At 34.7% G+C, this 16,598-nt stretch overlaps 1 protein-coding gene across 1 annotated transcript; it reads right to left on the minus strand.

Annotated features, from left to right (window-relative positions):
* Positions 1-2,327: 2,327 nt before the first annotated feature.
* On the minus strand, positions 2,328-5,201 carry LOC113780336 (disease resistance protein RPM1-like). Its single transcript, XM_027326142.1, has one exon. It carries the CDS (start codon positions 5,199-5,201, stop codon positions 2,328-2,330), a length of 2,874 nt encoding a protein of 957 aa, XP_027181943.1.
* Positions 5,202-16,598: the final 11,397 nt, after the last annotated feature.

The raw sequence follows: 16,598 nt of genomic DNA on the forward strand, positions 1-16,598 counted from the left end.
TTTTAGTTAGTTTTACTTTATAAGGGTGACTTTACAATATTGGTGCTCCAAAAGAAAAACTTTACAATATTGGTGTTAAATAATAGTAAGAGAAAAAAGGTTTAGCTTAAGGTGGGCTGCAGCCTGCACAGAACTACCAGAGCAGAAGTCATCAGATCAATGTTTTCTCGTGCATCGGATGCATCAGTGATCACTGACTCAGACGAATTGCATCTATGGAATGAATTAATTTAGGACTAAGCAAAGGAAAGCTGCACAAAGTTTGATGCTATTTGAAACCTCAGAATTATTAATCAAAGGCCATAATTACTAGATCTGAGCTTTCCTATTTCTCTGTTTTGTGCAGGGACTGTCTTAGTTTCAATTGGAAAAAACATGAATGACAAAAAGGTTGAATTAGGAGCGGTTAGTGAGATTTTAAAAGCTTAGGAATGGCAAGTGCGACTGACAAAAATCTCAGGGAAGAATTCTGAAACTATCCCACTTTTGAAATTAGTTTGAGGATTGAATATACAAATTGGCCACAACTCAAAGAACATTTGCAACACACATGCTTCTTCCACATATGGGAAAAAAAAGAAGACAAGAAGAAGAAGAAGTAAAAGTCAATTATTAGGATAGACATGTGATCATGTTATATACTGAGTTGGTTCAAATGATCTTGGTGGATTTTTCATAGTTGTGCAGAGATTTGGTTATGAATTCATAGTGAAAGAAATTTCTTTCATGACTAAAATAATTTGATTCATCAATTTTTTTACATATTATGGTTTTGCATATAATAACTGGGGATGACTGAAAGTAATTTATTTGTAATTGTATATGTTCTTCTATGAAACTTACTTAAAAGGACATATGGCTGCATTAATATATTTACTAGAAACATTGTCATTATGCATTAATTCTGATCAACGTGTTTGGTTGTAATTTTAGATTCTTAATCAAAATTGTATGCAAGAAATAATACACCTCCAACCGGCCACCTGTTGCTCATTTGCTAAATCAAATAAAGAAAAGATAAAGATACAAAAACACAAAGTAAATAAAGTACAGTTATATAAACAAGATCACGCAGTACAAGATATATTAGTTATAATCATGAGTGAGGCAGTCCAGATTTACTGTACAAAAAAGTTGGATGCAATTAACTCGTGACAAAAGAGAAGTTAAAAAAAAAAGGATAAGAGTTGATCCATGCTTTTCATTCTAGTACAATAGAAAAATAGTTGAAAGCAGCAATATTCTGATTGAATGCATTAAGTTGATGCAGTTAGTATATATACATGCAGTTATTAAGCAACTATCATTGAAAAGACAAAGTGCAGTAAACAACACAAACAAAATGCTAAATTTTAAAGATGGACAACAGTCAGGTGGTCACCTAAAGAGTACACTCAAAAATTAAAGATATCATCTCACAAAACACATTGAAAAGTCTTCTTTGAGGAAATTTGACTATAATTCCACCATGCCTCATATGGACATCTAAACAACTAATGGTTCTTTTTTTTTTTTTCTGAAACGATAGGAAAACAACTAATGGTTCAGCTGCTCACATTTTCATTTCTTATCTGAAATAAAGTAGGATCAGGGTATCATATGGCAATAAAGATTTTCATCAAATTCACATGTATTAAAGTTTTAACTTTAATTTGAGAAATTTGATTTCTTGCTCTGCAATACCAATGTTTATCACCCCCTCGTTGCAAAAATCTGTCTCTCTCTCTCTCTCTCTCTCTCTCTCTCTCTCTATTTTTTCTTAGCAAATCCATTGCATCACAAGACAAAAGACGAGTAGGTAATGGATAAACAGAGAATTTCCATCTCCCAATCATCTTTTATGGAGATAGAAACAAATTGTATAACTCAAGAAAAAAAAAAAAGTACATGCGTGGCAAAGGAGGACGATGAGGGGGTGATAGGGTGGCTTCATGTGAGGAGAGGGGAGGGAAGGTAGCAGTGTAGGTTAGTGAGTGTCCGTCTGGACTTTGGAGATAGCAGACGAGGGAAAAAGACACAAAACGCCAGCTCCACCTATAGACGAGGTACTATAGGCGAAAGGAGGTAATATGGTGATACCATGTAGAAGTGAACCACATTGTATAACTTCTGACACACAGCAAACAATATTCTTCAATACAAAATCCAATGACACGGACTCAAGATGTCCAAAGGGGATCTCATAATCCCAACTCCCCATTTATTCTTCTAAGATACAACAAGATACAAAGAAAGTAAATGAAAAAACAAAAGAAGAGAGATCACTGTCAACAGGGAGTGCAGCAAACAAGAGAAGATAACTTGCATGACTACTATTAAGGAAATATTTACATATTTTTCCCCCACAGTCGGTGCTCATTCCATCCCTCATTTGACAAAAATCCGATGACAATTTCAGGGATGTGTGCAATTCTTGTATAATCTTCACTTTCTTTATTTTGATCCACTAGATTCCTCGTCATTTGAGAACTCAACAGATACAAACGCAGCTTCTGAAGGTGGCTCAAGTGTTCAATTCCCCAAGGTAACTCCTGCATTAATGGAAGTTCTACCAGAGTGATTTCTTGAAGACTGGGCAATGCACCATCCTCCATTTTCATCCATCTTAACTTATCTATTTTCTTTAGATACAAAGTCTTCAGCCTTAGAAATCCTCCAGCCTTGAAACACAATCCCTCCCCTTGGTAAGATCCACAAAATTGAACAGCACCCAAATTTGGCAAATGGTGGAGGGATTCAAGTGGATCCTCCTCATCACTTAAGCTGCTCCAATTCAAATCTATTCTTACCAAGCTTTGAAGATGAGCTATCCACCATGGCATCTTTTCTAAGCAGCCAGACAATACTAGCATACGAAGAGATACAAGAAACGAAGAAGACACTGAAGAAGAATTAGAATGTTGTTGATGATGATGATTTATATTCATCACTTCATAATCATCATCATCTTTTCTAATTGAAGAAATGGTTAACTCCCGAAGACTAGTGAGGTTGGCAAGGGAGGAACAGAGCTCCTTTCCATCTTCTCTTCTCAGATTTGAAATCCCTAATTCTCTTAATTCAGTCAATTTTCCTATCTCTTTAACTATTATGGATTCACTTGCATCTATGACAAACAATGATTGTAGAGCAAAAAGCCCTCCCAATTTCGAAGGAGCCATAAATCCACGAAATCCGTAATTATGATCCAAAGGATCAACTAGTTTAAATACTCTAAGATGCTGAAGCTTTTGTAACTTTAAGATTTCCATGGGTAGCTCCCTAACTTGAGTATCACTCAAATTCAAATACTCCAAATTTCGAAGTTTTCCTATGGATTTTGGGATTGCTTTAATTCCTGTACCGTATAGGTTCAGATACCTGAGACGATACAAGTGGAAAATCTCAATTGGAATTTCCTCCAATGTCTTTTCACCTCTTAAATCCAAAACCTTTAACAATCTACCACTCCTTAAAACTTTAGGTAACAAATTTTTGGATACTAGTGGATTCATGGATTCAATTGCAATGAAGGATCGAAGGTGGTCAAAGCAATAATACTGGCTTTCTTGGTGCTGCTGGGTGTTGTTACTATTATGGACTACCAAACGCCGTACCTTACTAGATGGCCACCTTGTGTATTGTCCAGTAGTAATTGCCACCGTGTTTTGTTCCCTTGACTTGGAAAGAATAACTTCTCGCACTAGATCATGGATTCGACAACTGTAAGGGATTCCTTCATAGAAACTTTCACTCACTTGAATTAGGCTCCTATTCACAAGTTCTTTGAGGCAATTGTAGCCTACATCTTCCAGAGTCATTTCTTCTCTCTTTTCTACAAATCTTTCAGCAGTCCATAATTGAACAAGTCTATGACAACCTATTTCAAATTCCTCTGGGTATATGCTTAAATATAACAAACAAGTCTTGAGATGACAAGGTAGATCATTATAACTGAGAGAGAGTATCTTTCTAACCTTGTCCAGCATACCAGAGCCTTCTAATTCTCCCCCAAGACTGCATCGAACCATCTTCCATTCCTCTGCTATATTCAAGTCTTTCAAAGCCAATAGCCCGCTAATTGCAAGAATCGCAAGGGGCAATCCCTCACATTTCCCCAGTATACCTTTTGCAACATCTGTTAGATGGGCAGGACAACCATTTCCTTTGAAGATCTTGTTGCAAAATAGGGTCCATGAATCCTCGAAAGACAGGGGCACCATTTTGAAGACATAATCCTGAGATTGGGTGCAAGATGCAAAGGCTACATCGGCTTGTCGTGTTGTTAGCATGACACGATTGCCATAGCCATTCTTGGGTAGTGCAATTCTGATTGCATTCCAAAATTCCGTATCCCATACATCATCAAACACAATTGCATACCTTCCAGCTTGTTGCAGAAAATCTTTAACACATTGTTTCAGCTGAATTGCAGTCATTGCCTCAATCGATTCTGGAACTGGTTTCTTCAATTCATTGTGTAACTGCCGAGTCAAGTCTTTTAGGAGTTCCTGGAAGTTGCATGTTTGAGAGACAGTTACGAAGGCACGAACTGGGAAATGCCTTCTAACATCTAAATCTTCATGGACTTTTTTAACTAATGTAGTTTTACCGAGTCCTCCCATACCAACCACAGAAACGACTTTGAGTTGGGATTCATCTCCCTCGAGCAGTTGAGAAACTAGCTGTTGTTTGGGCTTGTCAATGCCAACCAATTCAGCTTCTTCCACAAGAATTGCATCATCCCGGCTATGGCGCCATGTTGTGTTGTTAACAGCAGCAGGAGACCCAGATACCTGGGTAGTAACACCAAATTCTAATTGGTATCTCTGATGCCCTTCAGAAATATTCTTTACTCTGGCCTTGATGCTTTGTATTTGCTCAGCAACCTTATGGCGAGCTCGCAAAGTCTTTATGGAGTTGAAAATTCTCCGAACAGAGCCATGGAAGCCTGTTGCTGGATGGCGAGCAAAGCGAGCTACGAATTCATCAAGAACATCTTCAATGTCATAAGCGGCTTCTCGTACTTGCTTGATCCATTCTTGGAGCCTGGGATCAGCATCTTCTTCCTTTGTTTCTGCCACTCTCAGGAATGCTCTCATCTGCCCCAACTCATCCCTGATGAGCTCAACCTCTTGGCGAAGCCCGCCCAAAAGTTGTCCCTCTTCAAGCAGAAGAATTGAGAGCTGATTTAACACAGAAGACAGAATTGTTAGTGCCATTTTCAGCCTTTTTCTTTAGCTTAAAGAATGTTAAGAAAGGGGGCTTCCCGTCTACAGGAAGGGAAGAAAGAAGAGTTGGTTCTAGTTTCAAAAGCTTATGATTTTGATATATGGTTCAGTACCATTTATCAACAATCAAAAACCGCGTTTCAGATCAGTGAATAGAAAAGGATGTGGGACTGAACTTACAAGTCTTTGATCCTCCAAAGACTTTCCAGACATATTCACATGTGAATCTGTCCTTTGCATGTTTACTTAAAGACTTCCAGACATGTTCACATGTGAATCCGTCCTTTGCATGTTTACTTAAAGACTTTCCAGATCCTTTGCATATTTACTTAAAGACTTTCCAGACATGTGAATCCGTCCATTGCATATTTACTTGTGCAATGATATTTAATTTGTGAGGCACTTGCCAATTTTCAATGTGCAACTGTTGACCTTATTGCTGCAACTTTCGTTGGTAAGTAGTTGGCTGCCTGATACTGATACTGTACTTGAAACTCCTAGTGGAAGTCTAAGGGTAAAGCATCATTGGAAGTCCAATGGCAAGCATGGGAGGACTTTCAAAGAACACCCATGGTTGGAAGTTCAATGGTCATCCAACATAGCTACTATTGTATTGGACAACAATTGTCACCAACTCTACTCTTGAATCGCTGCTTTTTTCAAAAGAGAAAACTTTTAGGTTGCTGCGTTAGATTCTTTGAATAGCTTGCATTAGTTTTTGTAAATAAGAGTGAGTTTGAATCAAGAAAGTTTCAGAATGAACCCCCCTCTTAATCTTTTACGCGTGAAGTCTAAGTAGTCTTCTTTACTTCCTTTCTTTTTCTCTCTTCCTCTCCTAATCGCTATTTAACCTCCACTTCTTAAATCTAGTTTCTGATCAAATTTCATCAAGCAAACAGCCTATTCTTCCATTTCCTGTCTGAATTTTCAAACCAATACATACGGGGGGTAAATTTAGAAGAATCGTGGTTTCTATTGAGGATCTACCGTAGTGATGCAACTGACTGATGTAGTTTGTCTGAGTTCATGAACAGGGAAGGCTGCGGTTTGTGAAGGTAGATGCTGGTGAAGCATTGCACTCTAAGCCCTACCCCCACCCTCCCTCCTTCCAAATCAGTGATGTAAAAGTTGGGTCCTGTAGATGTCTGTTATGTATCCAGACCATGGTTCAAAGTGGCAATTGCGGCTTGGATCGTTCCACATTGATTTCAACATATCAGTCACGGTTTCGATGAGATGCAAATTTTAAATATTTAATATTCTAAAAATTATGAATAATATTCAAAAATATGCAAATAATAAAAAAAATTGTAAAAGAAAATTTGTAAAATGTAAATTTGCAAGTTGACTCGAGATGACTCGGGTTGACTCGGCCTAGACTATCCGTATTGAAGACTTCTCAGCCGAGTTTTCGGTGACTCAGCTGAGTTCTCGGCAAGTCAATTATTTCGGAGTTATCTCGTTCCGGTATCGTATTAGAGGGGTCCATTTCAGTGATAACTCAGCCAAGTCATCTTGGTCTCAGCCGAGACTTTGAACCATAATCCAGACGATGCCATTTCTGAGAGCGTTCTTGGTGAATGAAAGGTCTTTAGCTACTTAGATTGCTTTTATTATCATGCCATGGCATGAGCTTATTACATCTTTCAAGTGGAAGTTCTGTTAACCCTTCAATGTTCCTATGGGTAATAACATCTTAGTTGTTGAAAGAAGTGTACATGACCTGTTGTGAGTAGGGGTGACAATTTTCGACACGACCTGAAAATACAACACGAACCTAACACGAAATTAATGGGTTTGGGTTGAGACTTCGCGGGTTCGGGTTAGAATCAAATCGAATCCGATGAACCCGAAAAGAAAATGGGTCGAATTCGGGTCAACCCGTGGGTGACCGGATAACCCGTTTATGAATTAAAAATAATTTAATAAACATAAAAATTATTTTATCTAACTAAACTAAGTTATTCTTTTTTCCCAAAGGTATTAATCACTTAATTCTAAATGAATTTATTTAACTTGTGTGCAGTTGAAATTATTATATTTGGATAAATAATGTATCATATTATTTTTTACTTTTATACTATTTTAATTTATTTTATATTTGTTTTGGGATAAAACACTTTTACGGTGTTTTAATTTATTTTAGATTTGGTTTGGAATTATTTATTTAAATTTTTATTACTTGATTATGTAATTAGTCTTGTGCGAAATTGATTTTATTAGAAATTATAGTGGTAAATTAAAAAATTAAAATTAAGTTTCGGGTCGACCTGCCAACCCGTGAACCAGAAATTTTCGGGTTCCGATCAGCTCTCCTGACCCGTTTCAGGTTGGCGGGTCAGATTTGGGTCAGCGAATTTTCTATTATACCCGGATCTCAATCCGACCCGGTAATCCGATTGGACCCGATTGCCACCCCTAGTTGTGAGATCACATGCCTATTGTCCTAAAAATCTCCTTAATTGTCATGCTATTCCATTTGCGTTGGAAGATGTATAATGTAAAAAGTTAAACACAAACATGAAAAATCTAATGCACTAAGGGATGTAAAGGTGCTATCACCTCAATGCTATGCTGCAACTGTCCACTCATATAATGGGTGGACTGTAAGTAACAGATATTGCTTCAGCTATGCCATGAAGATGACGTAAGTGAAGATTTTTTGGAAAGGATATGATTGGTGACATTAGAGGGAGCGAGAAAATGGGTAAACTTTCACCTTGTGGCTTTTCAACAAATCCACACGGATGCATAGAACACTCGTTTGGTTCGATGGTAGTTCTGTTCCTATCAGTCCTCCGTAGGTTTAATTGAGCCTCCTCGTAGTTAAAGTAGGAGTAAGAGTAGGAGTAGAGATGATGATTGACAAAAAAGGCTTGTATCAGGGCAATTGGTAAGTGAAAGCAGCAACTCGGAAAATAAAGGGAAAAGAAAAAGAAAAAAAAAAGATGAAGTAGAAAGTTTAATATGCAGTATATAAATTCAAAGAATGCCTATAGTGATTGCACGTATTTGTGAAAACGGTATTTCTGTACATGTTGCTCACTTTCCACTTCATTTCTAGATCCTTCTGCGTCGAGTTTTAGCATCTATGTTATACTAGCTTGGATCTGGCCGTGCTACGCACTGGCCTATCCACTGATAATTTTTGCTGTTTATTTAGTCCTCCATTTTTGTCCTATGCAAAATCCAGATAATTTTGTGGATGTTGATAATATATCTGTGGATTTGATATGCAAATTGTGTTTAAAAGACAGAGAGGTAAATAACATTTAAAACAGTGGCAAAGATTAGATAAAGAAAATCATTCACTTTTGATAGCACATGTGCTTTAAGACTGGATCTTCATACATATTAGCACTTGCAATTAAGTTTCATGATCTATTCAGGTGCAAGATAACAAACTAAACTATTAATAGCTATCTCATGATCCCTTATTTGTCAAGGACTGAAGCAGTTTCAAAGAAAGTATCAAAGCAATGGACCTAATCATTTAGCTAGCTAACAAAAGATTTAATAAAAGTAACATAATTAAAGCAGTTTAGGCCTACTTGCCCTTAAGCTTCTTTGCTGGACTCATCTTCAACATTCTCAGGCGGATTGCTATCTTCTGGACCTTCTTTGGACACTGCTCAGAAATATTGGATGGCTCTTTGGATAGTGTTTCTACTGGTGTAGCTTCATTTTCAGGTAGCCCTTTTGGAAAATCAAGGCTCCTATTTACTCCACTGCTCCCATATGCATCATTTTTCGTGGAAAAATTGCCTCCAGCAATTTTTTCAAGCACCAACTTAGTGGTTGGTGTGAACTTTTCTTCCTTTGTTTGTTGTTGTTTTTATTTTGATATCTTGGTGAGGAAGTGCCCATTGCAGAAGAAACTTCGGTGCGATCTGGAAATGTTACAGTAACAGATCATCTGCAGTGTAAGCTTTGGACACAATAGTTTTAATTTGTCCCTGGTCTTAAAAGTGAGTCTCATAAGCCTTGAGAAAGTAGACAATTATATATTTCTTCAAGGAACCATTAAGTTCAGTGTCTACTTCAAAGTGCTGCAGCAAAAATTATTTTTTGAGTTGTAGTCAGCTGTTGTTATCTTTTTTGTTATGCATGGATATAAAATAGAAAGTTATCACTTACACTTTCTTGTGCCAGTTTATGCTGAAGTGAAGTGAATAGAATCATTTTTTCTGCACCTTCTCTAGATATGGTGCAATTGATTGTTCCCGAATCATCAATTAAAATGATGGGAATTCGAGCCCTCAAATTCAACAACAGAAATTAACATCAATTTAAATGCAGAAAGAGGATTAAATTGTAATTAAAGAGCATGAATTGGTAACTTTACCTCATATCAACTTCACTTTGTTGCTTGCAAGAAAGACAACAGATAATCCAATTAATGTTTGCATTCACTATTCCTGTATTTAGCGTATCCAAAGGCAAGTTTCCCAGTTGCTTGAAGCCAAGCTGTTTTTCTCTTAATCAAGTAGATATGAAAGATATCTGAAGCAAAAATCTAAGTTAACAGTTAAAAAGGCAAGATCATAATCGTACCTAAATTTTTCATCCTTTGCTCAAAATGACGAAAGAAAGAACCAACATCTAAAGGGTTTCTGCTTTCCCTTCTCCCTTTTGTATACATCGTAGGTTTTAGAAACCATACCATAGATCATTAAAAATTGTTTTCTAAAAGAAAACATCACTTCGTAGTAGGAAAAAAGGAAGAATTCGCTGGTAAATTCAAACCAAGTACAATCCCTAAAAGAAGCTGATTCTTGGGGCAAATGCAATCACGTGCACGTGGAGGGTTTTTGTGGTTCTATCCAAGAGAAAGTACAATGCTTTGTTCAGAAAATTGGTAGAACAGTGGCATGTTTAGCAGGTTCATATTCGGCTATCCGAGCGGAAGAAACGGAGAAGAAGAGACTTTTAGTGAGAGGCCTAAAACTAGGATACCTTTATGGTAGGAACCTTCCTACCATAGGTAGCTCCTCAGAGCATGACACGTGTATTTGTAAAATAGGAGCTCACGGACTATTATGTTGCAGTGGTAACGTGCATGGAGATAAACCAAACAAGACATGTCCGGATGCAGCTTTTTTTCCCCTCCAATTCCTCCGTTCACTGTGCATTGTTTCCCTACTGCTTTATTACAGTTAAAAAATTGTGAAACTATAATTTTCTGCACCTAATATACCAAACAATTTAATAAAATTAATAACAACATACCAATAATATATACCCATGACATAAATATACTAAGCAATTATAAAAATTATTAGGATTATATAGTTACTTTAGAAGTTGCTCACAAACACCGTGCAACTAAATTTTTCATTCAAACTAACGATAGTACGAAAAAAAAAAACTAATTAATGAAAATACGATCTCGAAAAATTTTTAATTCACAGTCACAATATGTGAATTCGTGATAAATACAAAAAAGTATGGTACTTTGATCATATAATGAAGGAAGGCCATAAAGAGCAGGCTATTTACGGGAACAGTTTTCATTAATAAAAATACCAACTCTTCACGGCTTTCTTACCAGTCCTCTAACGTATGAGCAAAGTGCCAATAATTAAATTAGTAATTTTTTCGATTTATACATAATTAAAAATTTTTTTTTTTTTGCATTTCCACAAAAAACAAATGGAATTTTTTTATCAAAAAGCACAAAAGTCAAAATGATTGGTCTAAAAGGGAAAGGAATAGCAGATATGTACAGTACTTGTATTTCAAGTTCGAAATGCTACAGTACTGTTTTTGAAAAACACTCTAAAAAACATCTAATTCAAACGGAACCAATCTTCATTATTTAAAGGAAAAATCGTTCAAAACGTCCTTCACATTTTACAAGATAACTTTTTTCGTCCCTCACTTTTAAAAGTGTAATTTTACGTCCCTTACAAATTCACATTGACCAAATTTGGTCCCTACCTAGGTTTCCAACTAGTTTTTGCCGGAATCCACCACGTGACTTGTATGTGATCATTTTTTAAGAGCAAAATTGTCAAATCAAATTTTTACATAATCTGATTCATAGTCCCTAACATTGTACAAAATGAGTTTTTTCGTCCCTAACATTGTACAAAATGAGTTGCTTCGTTCCTTACATTTCAAAAAATAAATTTTTTCATCCCTCATTGATCATGTATACAAATAGCTTTTTTTCTATAAACCCACGTATATGTCTATTTGATTTTACCTGAACAGTATGAATAACATGTAATTTATCTCTATTGGATTTCATCTAAACATGCTAATCGTAGTTATACACATGCTATTCAATAAATATATATAGGGGTTTTAAACTAATAATTTTGTTGGAAACCCATGCATACATTTATATGATTTCACCATTTGAACCTATTCAATATTTGTGACATTTCTCTTTTGGTAATAATTTATTTATTGAGTTGTATAATAAGGTCATCTAATTATGGGTCATAACTCGAATTCTATAATTGTGCTAACAAATTTCAGTTTAAATCTGAAATTTTTACTCGACACTTTTAAGACCAACAGTTGAATTACTTGCCTTGTGATTGTGTTAAAATTTGAAAGTGCCAATCACTTATTTCTTTTTGTCATACTTTTCTTTTGTTTACTTTTTCTATCCAAATTTAATTCGATATAAACACTCGATAATATTTAGGATTAAATGTTTTCTTTATTTTCAAATTTTGAGTAAAAGAAAATGAATATAAGTGAAAAACTAACAATTTTTTTAAACGATTTGTATATATCTATTTGATTTCACTTGAGCAATACGAATAGTGTGTAATATATCTCTATTTGATTTCATATGCTATTCATACTGTTCACGTGAAATCAAATAAATATATACATGGATTTAAAAAAAATTATTCACATGATCAATAAAAGATGAAAAAATTCATTTTGAAAAATGTGAAGGACGAAAAAAATTATTTTATAAAATGTGAGGGATTATGAATCGAATTATATAAAATTTGATTTGACAAATTTACCCTTAAAATATGATCATGTGCAAGGCACATGGTGAATTTCGATAAAAAACTAGTCGGAAACCTAAGTAGGGACCAAATTTGACCAATGAGAATTTGTAAGAGACGTAAAATTACATTTTTAAAAGTGAGGGACGAAAAAAGTTATTTTGCAAAATGTGAGGGACGTTTTGAACGATTTTCCCTTATTTAAAATATCAAATCTGTGAATGTATTTTAACTGTTATCCATTTGGTATTCTAAAGTATCATTTTCCCATCAAATACCAGTTTTTTAACACCTATTTTTTCATAAATAAATTTATTTATGGAAAAATGGGTACTCTGTTCTCTATAATAGAGAAAAGCCATAAAAAACTGATTTTTTACGAAAAAATGGGTACTCTGTTCTTATAATAGAGGAAAGCCATAAAGACCTGGTATTTTATTGAAAAACGGATTTATTTTTATTTTATCCAATAAATAAATTTGTTTATGGGAAATGGGTGTTAAAGAGCTGGTATTGATGAAAAATAATACTTTAGGATATCAATGGATAACAGTTAAAATACATTCACAGATTTGGTATTTTAAATAATGAAGACTGTGATTTAAAATACCAAATCTGTGAATGTGTTTTAATTGTTATCCATTGGTATCCTAAAGTATCATTTTCCCATCAAATACCAGCTCTTTAACACCCATTTTTCCATAAACAAATTTATTTATCGGATAAAATAAAAATATACTTGTTTTCCAATAAAATACCAACTCTTTATGGTTTTCCTCTATTATAAGAACAGAGTACCTATTTTCCCATAAAACACCAGCTCTTTATGGCTTTCCTTTATTATAAGAACAAAGTACCCATTTTTTCATAAACAAATTTATTTATCGGATAAAATAAAAATAAACCCGTTTTTCAATAAAACACCAGTTATTTCTTGGAAATAGCTACTTATTGGAAAACGGGTATATTTTTATTTTTTTCGATAAATAAATTTGTTTATGAAAAAATGGGTGTTAAAGAGCTGGTATTTGATGGAAAATGATACTTTAGGATATCAATGGATAACAGTTAAAACACATTCACAGATTTGGTATTTTAAATAATAAAAATTGGTTCCGTTTGAATTATATGTTTTTGGGGGTCTTTTTTAAAAACAGCACGGTAGCATTTCGAACGTAAAATACAAGTACTGTACATATCTGCTATTCCTTTCCCTTTTAGACCAATCAATTTGACTTTTGTGCTTTCTAATAAAAAATTTTCATTTGTTTTTTGTGAAAATGCAAAAAAAAAAATTAAATTATGTATAAATCGAAAAAATTACTAATTTAATTATTGGCACTTTGCTCATACGTTGGAGGACTGGTAAGAAAGCCGTGAAGAGCTGGTATTTTTATTAATGAAAACTTTTTTCGTAAATGGCCTGCTCTTTATGGCTTTCCTTCATTATATGATCAAAGTACCATACTTTTTTGTATTTATCACGAATTCACATATTGTGACTGTGAATGAAAATTTTTTCGAGATCGTATTTTTGTTAATTAGTCTTTTTTTTTTGTACTATCGTTAGTTTGAATGAAAAATTTAGTTGCACGGTGTTTGGGAGCAACTTCTAAAGTAACTATATAATCCTAATAATTTTTATAATTGCTTAGTATATTTATGTCATGGGTATATATTGTTGGTATGTTATTATTAATTTTATTAGAAAATTATAGTTTCACAATTTTTTAAATGTAATAAAGTAGCGGCGAAACAATGCACAGTGAACGGAGGAATTGGAGGGGAAAAAAGGCTGCATCCGTATATGTCTTGTTTGGTTTATCTCCACGGGTATTACCACTGTAACATAACGGTCCGTGAGTTTCTCATTTTGCAAATACACATGTCATGCTCTGAGGGGCTGCCTACCGTAAGAATGGTCAAAGGCTTCCTACCATAAAGCTATCCCCTAAAACTGACCCATATGTTTAGATCAATCGACAAACTGTATCAAACTATTTGCATCGAAACAGAAAAATAAGAAAGAAATATTTTCAAACATACAAAAATAGCCCTAAATAGTTAGTAACTACTCAAACAACCACCTTTCACAAAAGGGCACAACTGACTTTTAACACTTATTAAAACACAAACAAAGTTAAAAAGTAAATATATTTAATCCATTATTACCAATTGACCCTTAAATAGTAAGCTACTATTGGAATTCTCAATTGTAAAACCAAGTCCCAAATAGACATTTACCATTCTTTAAGATCCAAATGAATGAAACAAAGTTCCTTCCTCCAATAAGAGCTTGACACTTGGCATCAATGGACAACTCAAGTTGTTCTCTTATCTAGTAGGTAGATATTGAAGTTGATATTTGACAAAAAAAAAAAAGAGTTTTAGCATCTATGCTTCTGCTTGCTGATAGCTTCTAGACCAACTAACGCACTTTAGTTGGTTTTTGATTGTTGTAATTCTGTCCTCATTCAAAGGGTGAAGTCATATCAGCCTTTCGTTCAGTAAAGAATGCAAATTAGCTTCACAATTTTTTAAATGTAATAAAGTAGCGGCGAAACAATGCACAGTGAACGGAGGAATTGGAGGGGAAAAAAGGCTGCATCCGTATATGTCTTGTTTGGTTTATCTCCACGGGTATTACCACTGTAACATAACGGTCCGTGAGTTTCTCATTTTGCAAATACACATGTCATGCTCTGAGGGGCTGCCTACCGTAAGAATGGTCAAAGGCTTCCTACCATAAAGCTATCCCCTAAAACTGACCCATATGTTTAGATCAATCGACAAACTGTATCAAACTATTTGCATCGAAACAGAAAAATAAGAAAGAAATATTTTCAAACATACAAAAATAGCCCTAAATAGTTAGTAACTATTCAAACAACCACCTTTCACAAAAGGGCACAACTGACTTTTAACACTTATTAAAACACAAACAAAGTTAAAAAGTAAATATATTTAATCCATTATTACCAATTGACCCTTAAATAGTAAGCTACTATTGGAATTCTCAATTGTAAAACCAAGTCCCAAATGGACATTTACCATTCTTTAAGATCCAAATGAATGAAACAAAGTTCCTTCCTCCAATAAGAGCTTGACACTTGGCATCAATGGACAACTCAAGTTGTTCTCTTATCTAGTAGGTAGATATTGAAGTTGATATTTGACAAAAAAAAAAAAAGAGTTTTAGCATCTATGCTTCTGCTTGCTGGTAGCTTCTAGACCAACTAACGCACTTTAGTTGGTTTTTGATTGTTGTAATTCTGTCCTCATTCAAAGGGTGAAGTCATATCAGCCTTTCGTTCAGTAAAGAATGCAAATTAGCTTCACAATTTTTTAAATGTAATAAAGTAGCGGCGAAACAATGCACAGTGAACGGAGGAATTGGAGGGGAAAAAAGGCTGCATCCGTATATGTCTTGTTTGGTTTATCTCCACGGGTATTACCACTGTAACATAACGGTCCGTGAGTTTCTCATTTTGCAAATACACATGTCATGCTCTGAGGGGCTGCCTACCGTAAGAATGGTCAAAGGCTTCCTACCATAAAGCTATCCCCTAAAACTGACCCATATGTTTAGATCAATCGACAAACTGTATCAAACTATTTGCATCGAAACAGAAAAATAAGAAAGAAATATTTTCAAACATACAAAAATAGCCCTAAATAGTTAGTAACTATTCAAACAACCACCTTTCACAAAAGGGCACAACTGACTTTTAACACTTATTAAAACACAAACAAAGTTAAAAAGTAAATATATTTAATCCATTATTACCAATTGACCCTTAAATAGTAAGCTACTATTGGAATTCTCAATTGTAAAACCAAGTCCCAAATAGACATTTACCATTCTTTAAGATCCAAATGAATGAAACAAAGTTCCTTCCTCCAATAAGAGCTTGACACTTGGCATCAATGGACAACTCAAGTTGTTCTCTTATCTAGTAGGTAGATATTGAAGTTGATATTTGACAAAAAAAAAAAAGAGTTTTAGCATCTATGCTTCTGCTTGCTGATAGCTTCTAGACCAACTAACGCACTTTAGTTGTTCTGTCCTCATTCAAAGGGTGAAGTCATATCAGCTTCACAAATTAGTGTATTGGAGGGGAAAAAAGGCTGCATCCGTATATGTCTTGTTTGGTTTATCTCCACGGGTATTACCACTGTAACATAACGGTCCGTGAGTTTCTCATTTTGCAAATACACATGTCATGCTCTGAGGGGCTGCCTACCGTAAGAATGGTCAAAGGCTTCCTACCATAAAGCTATCCCCTAAAACTGACCCATATGTTTAGATCAATCGACAAACTGTATCAAACTATTTGCATCGAAACAGAAAAATAAGAAAGAAATATTTTCAAACATACAAAAATAGCCCTAAATAGTTAGTAACTACTCA

Source organism: Coffea eugenioides, chromosome 8 (assembly GCF_003713205.1).
Source record: "Coffea eugenioides isolate CCC68of chromosome 8, Ceug_1.0, whole genome shotgun sequence".
NCBI classification, from domain to species: Eukaryota; Viridiplantae; Streptophyta; class Magnoliopsida; order Gentianales; family Rubiaceae; genus Coffea; species Coffea eugenioides.